The sequence below is a fragment of the Carassius gibelio genome, chromosome A17, assembly GCF_023724105.1.
Source record: "Carassius gibelio isolate Cgi1373 ecotype wild population from Czech Republic chromosome A17, carGib1.2-hapl.c, whole genome shotgun sequence".
Taxonomy (NCBI): domain Eukaryota; kingdom Metazoa; phylum Chordata; class Actinopteri; order Cypriniformes; family Cyprinidae; genus Carassius; species Carassius gibelio.
In genome coordinates this window covers 17,609,136-17,615,135 of record NC_068387.1, presented here as the reverse complement: position 1 = coordinate 17,615,135, position 6,000 = coordinate 17,609,136, and the positions used below count along the sequence as shown (strand labels likewise).

The 6,000-nt window shown below is 37.9% G+C and overlaps 1 protein-coding gene across 5 annotated transcripts in view; it reads left to right on the top strand.

The window, feature by feature from the left end:
• Positions 1-605: 605 nt before the first annotated feature.
• Positions 606-6,000, top strand: part of LOC127933426 (latent-transforming growth factor beta-binding protein 1) — a 72,845-nt gene continuing 67,450 nt past the window's right edge. For 3 of the 5 annotated variants that reach the window (XM_052530429.1, XM_052530430.1, XM_052530428.1), the window contains exons 1-2: positions 606-1,273; positions 2,190-2,260. In XM_052530429.1, coding sequence (XP_052386389.1) covers positions 939-1,273; positions 2,190-2,260 — 406 coding nt within the window. In that variant the 5' untranslated portion in view covers positions 606-938. The remainder of the gene's footprint in view (positions 1,274-2,189; positions 2,261-6,000) is intronic. The other 2 variants (XM_052530431.1, XM_052530432.1) reach the window with 2 other exon arrangements.

Below are 6,000 nucleotides of genomic sequence, written 5' to 3'. Positions count from 1 at the left end.
CTTTTATGGCTGCTTCAGATGTAAAATGTTGGCTACTTCTGGGACACCAAACCATCTTTCTCAATTACATAAACTACTCAAAACATCCATTAAGTGATTCTGACCTCAATATGTCCTTTTCATGTAAAGCGGCAACCATGTGAAGGTGTCAGGGTAAGTTCTGAACCAAATGTATGAAATTTACATTAGATTTCAACCAATTTCTGAGGCCCCCCAAAGTGGTGTCGTCTTCTCTTCCACATATGCACACTTTGTGTGGTGGATAAAGCATTTACTGTGGTTGCTCGAATTATGTGCATAATTATAGTGTTCTGTTTACACAAGCTTCAGCTTTAATTCCAGCAGTGGTGTTTGATTCTAATTTAATTTCTGGTTACTTTTGTATAAGCAATATTGAGGTTCAGTCCCCAGTTGATGCCCAGTGTAATATCTTAAGAACCATGCACTGGAATATCTGATTTAAAAAAAAAAAAAAGAAGTGTGGAACTGTTGCCTGCACTCTGTGACAGGCTTGACTTGTGTACCAATAAGAACTCCATCCCTGACGTCATGAATGCAGGAGATTGGCTATATGGAGCTCGAACACAAACTACTGCCCTTACACACACACGCGCTCAAACTTCTAAGAGTTTTCGAACTTTCGAACTCGAGTTCTCATCGCGCACGCGAGCTCTCTCGCCGCATTAACTCCCGTTTTCCCCGATTTCCGTTTCATACTTTAAAACTCTCTTTCACTCCAAGCATTTCCCCCTTTTAAGTTATGTTTGCCCCGAAGTGTTTTCTTATGGCGAATAGATGACAGCGCGCGAGGGTTTACAAGCGACAGAGCTGCACTTCTATAGTTTTATTTTTGTGTCTTTCTATCTAAGGTTCTAGCGTGTAAATATAGTACAGAGTGGTTCTTTCAAACTTTACCAACACTTTCACTTCCATTGGATATGGCTGTGCTCATGTGGGACATCATTGTTTCTTTAATGTTATTGATTTCTCCGGATTTGCTCTCGGCGGATAAGAGCGGCTTCAGGAGACTGTACGTGCTACAGCCGGGACCGAGCGGTACGGACGGGGTTCACGTGAGCTCCATTTCATCGCTCTCGGGAGCGTCGGGACAGCCGCACTCCTACAATGTGGAGCTCAAAGCCAGCTTCGGCGGCCAGGTCCGGACGCGCAGAATGGGTCACCATTCGAACCCGAACACAAACCCGAGCATTCCGATACGTCAGGACGCGCAGCCTGGCAGACACACATCCAGCCATCATATGAAAATGTCAGGGTAAGATCAGAGCCAAATATATTAATGTATATAACACTTTACGTAAACTGTCGACCAACAGCGTTTATAGTTATTTATTTATTTATTTATTTACTTTATTATAATTATGACCAATACGTTACCGATTAGTAGGCATTGGAGTCGGACAACAACAGTAAAAACACTGATTATGTATAGGCTAGTCAATGATCGGTAAGTCAAACCGATTATTGGGCTGTGTGTAGTTTACAGTTCGATACAAAGAAATATAAAAATGAGCCACAAGAAGGAAAAAATTATATGACCATTTCTAAAAAGTATTCTCAAGTAAAAAGTATTCTCAATGCAGAACTGAAATTTTAACATAATACTGTTAAATAGAAACTATCGAGAATGTGACAGTGTTGTTTCTTAGAGGTCTGAATCTTGCATTAGATTTCCAATGATGTTAGCAGCCAGGTGTCATTAAGGAGCAATAGTTCTACAGTGATCACAACATTCTAAAACAATGTAACCTGTTGTTTTAAGAAGCCATGTGAGCCAGTTTCAATGTAGGCTACTGGCTTCCCTAGCAATGAACCTGATGCCCCTCAAAAAGTTTCAGCTGGCCATTCACAAAGATTTTTCCACATTCCCTACAATCAGGAAGAGTATTAAGTGTATCCCAGCCCTGTATTTCTTTATATTTTCTGCAATTTGGATCAGTTCCTCTCACTTTGCTCTGAAGTACAGTATGAAATTGCACAGTGGGAATAAGAGGACTGATTATATTGGAGCCTCAACCAGCTTTGGCCCCGGGCCCTCGTGTCACTTCAGTTAGAGCAGACTTGCGTCAGAAACTGCTCTGGGTGGGCGAGGAGATTGACCGGTGGGGTTACAGTAAGGTTAGTAGGTCCATTCAGTTTGTGTGTGAGTGTGACTCTTGATGTCATTGCAGAGTGAACGTCTGTGGGGGGCAGTGCTGTGTTGGTTGGAGCAAAACCCAAGGATCTCAGCGCTGCACTAAACGTGAGTTATGACAACTCTTTTGAATCGTGCATGTTCTCTCAGGTTTTTCTTCTACACTGCACCTTACCTGAACTTCACTTTAAAATCTTGCTTGAAGAAGGGAAGTCCTTTAATCACCCTTTTGCTTTAGTTTTCCACTGTTTTGCCAAAGACTGAATGTTTCACATGAAATCAGTTATCTTAGGTATGTCAACAAAAATAGTTAAGCAGTCTTTAAACTCAACGGTATAGAAAAGGGGATTCAGTTTGACTTATTGCGGAGAGTTTAGGCTGCTAACACAAAAGCTGCAGCTTCAGTCATATTTAGGGTTCATCTAGGAGTTAATAATCCTGGCCAACAACATTTACTGATCACATACTGAGGGATTACATTTATGCCCTTTGGCTTCAAAACCTCGCTATGCACCTTTTAGCAAGACATTCATCCATGTCTTGCTCCATAGTCCCCTTGGTATAAAATGGTGTCTAGAAGATCCCTCTGGACACCAATGTGTGCTAAATATAAGTGAGAGAAATTGTTAATATTTAGTCTTTTTGACATCATTTTATGGTATCCTTCATAAACAACCAGACAGACAGCTTCAGTGGCCACCTGTGATGGAAGAAACATTCTCGGTGAGATCTGAAGCGGAGGGATGGGGGCGTTTGGAAGGAGGGTGTGTATTGTTATCATAGGTGTAGATTTCGAGTGGGGGGTGCTGGATTGTTAAGGATAGCATAGATTAGCAAATACTCAGTATGTCAAAATATCCTCAAGTTACAAGCAAATCTAATCTGCAAGTTATTGCACTCAAAACCCATAGCACCAACTTGGGGCTTGTAAGGAAAAGAAATGCAAGACATGACAGAAATCTTTCAGTTAATGCATCGGACAGAAAGTACACAGGAAAAAAACTTGAAATACAATTATGGAAAACCAAGAGAGGAGTACAGAATGGCAAAGGGCAAAAGGTGAGAAATGTTGATGCTACAGGGAGTATGATAAACTAGTGGAAGACCTGGATCAGTTTCTCCTCATCCTATGTGTTTCTGCCAGCAGGTTATATAAGAACCAGTCACTTTATATGTGGAAGTACCTGCAGCACACATTCCTATTACCCACATTTTACACATATCCTAGACACTCAATATTGTGTCTACATCCCCTGTCTCCAGTGAGATTCCTCCTTCCTTTCCCTTGTTTTTCAGGAATGACAAATTTACTTTTTTTGTGTGTAGGGTCTATGCTGCCTCCAAGATTGTGTCTTGAATGTCTGCTGTATTTTGACAGAGTGTTTTGTCTTGGAACATTGCGTCAAACATCAGGTGTACATTTTACTAGTGTACAGTGATAATGCATCCAATTTTATCCGAGTGATCTTTCTCATACATTAAAGTCGGTCTTGGTTCCAGATGTCTATATTTGAAGGATATGTTTTTTTTTTCTCAACGGCTTATATGCAAGAAGCTAGTGAAGCCATAAGGAATATGTATATATATATATATATATATATATATATATATATATATATATATATATATATATACAGCATTGTATAATAGATATATGCCGGTATTCAGTAATGCAATATATCACAGTAATATGCATGATATTGTTATCGTGGACACTTCTAAATACAGTGAATAATTATAGATTACAAATTATTCCAAATTTGGCATTTTACGAATACTTTTCCCATCAACTGGTAAAAATGCACAACACCGCTGTATGCTGCTTGAAAGACTCTGTGCGATCTGATGTAAAAAAGCAGGCATGAGAAGCACATGGGAGAACACGAGAGAGAAGAGCTGAATGAAAGCACATTCACTCTCAGACAGCAGATGGTGCTAAACTGCAGAAAATGCAGCCATTTCCCTAGAACCCCATAAATAAAGCGGCTGCACTACTTTCTAAAACATATTTAAATAATTTTAAATAGCCATTCAGATTTGTGTATTCGCTATGGTGTTCATCACAAATACTTAAAGGTCCTGTTTTTCGTGCTTTTTTAAAGCTTTGATTGTGTTAACTGTGTGCAATATAACATGTGTTCATGTTTCGCGTGTAAAAAAACACTATATTTTTCACACAATTCACCTACCTGTATACCGCTGTTTTCACTGTCACAAAAACGGGCTGATGACTTCCTTGTTCTATAAAGTCCCTCCTTCAGAAATACGTTACTGATTGGGCCAGCGGTTCCTGTGTTGTGATTCGACACCAGCTTAGAGCAGGCTGACCTCCTGGTAACGCGATTGGACTATTTTTTCAGAAGCAAGTGTGCAGGAGCATGTGCTGGAGATGTACTTATAATCACAGGAGCGTTTTTACTAACGAGATGTGCATGGAAATCACATTTGGTTTTTTGCACAGCCCTAACATATAGTTAACAAAGCTTAACGGACTCCAAGATGAAAATAACAGCGTTTCAACGACATGGCAAACGCGAAGGCAGCTCTTCCTTTTTCTCCTTCGGAGCATAACAAGACCACGCCTCCTTTTTGTGAATTCATGTGGGCGGAGGTTAGTCAAAAAACTGTTTTATTGACGTCATTTTTTGTAGGCGAATTCTGTTAAATAAAATATCTCGCTTGGCATTGAACTTTGATCTTTAGAATTTTACAGATATTATTTATACTCTAACAACAACATTACACATTAACTAAAGCTTAAAACATGGGATCACGAAGAAGGGGACCTTTAAATATTTAGACTTAAAAGGCTATTTATTTTCAATTTTTTTTTTCATTTTAATCTGGACCATAACATACCCTAGATATTGTTTGAAAGTGTTTTGATTCTTTATTGTTAATTCACACTTTACGTGAGGACTTCATTAGTTAACATTAGTTAATTCATTAGTTAACTTAAACTACCAATAAAAAATTCTTCTAAACATTCATTAATCTTAGATATTTCAATATTTGATAACATGTTGTTAAATTCTCAATTTGCAACTGTGTTATTTAATGAGCTAACATGAACTAAGACTTGTATTTTTTAACATAGATTAATTACTTCTGTAGCAAATGTAGCTATTGCTCATTTTGAATGTTAAGGGTTAACTAATAAGGTCTTATTGTAAAGTGATACCTATTGGTCTTTATAGTTCTTTTGCACTTTAATCTGTGTAAAATTTTTAACTTTATCTATTTTTCTGTATTGTTTTATTGTATTTAAATGTTAAAAAAAAGTTATTTAACCTGTTATTCTGTATTATGACCAAATATCAATGCCGTGATAATATCGTATACCGTGATAAAAGCAATAGCAATTAATCGCAACAGGTAAATTTGATACTGGCACATCCCTGATGAACTGAGAATGCCTGTTACATTTTCTATTCTAATTTTTCAGTGGCAGATACCTGAGATACTTTCAAAGCTTAATATGCAGAAATAATCGTATGGAAATCCTTTAAAAGTGTAAACATTAGGACACAATTAAAAAACCTTATATATTTGTTTGAACTCAGGCTCTCTTGTTAAACCAAGTTCTGAGTTTGGGGGTGGGATTATTTTTCATATTACTCAAATAGACTGACGTTATGATATATGTATTAATATTACAATATTAATTTATTTAAATCTCTCTCTATATATTAAAGAGAGCGAGAGAAAGAGTGTGGAAAAAAGAAAACCCAGTGTTTACAGAAAGAGGCCCTGTTTCCCTGTTTACACGGGCATTGGAATCATTTTAGAGGCCATCTGGAGCAAAAGCAGAGCACATTCCTGCTTCAGCCATCCTTTTATTTTCAATG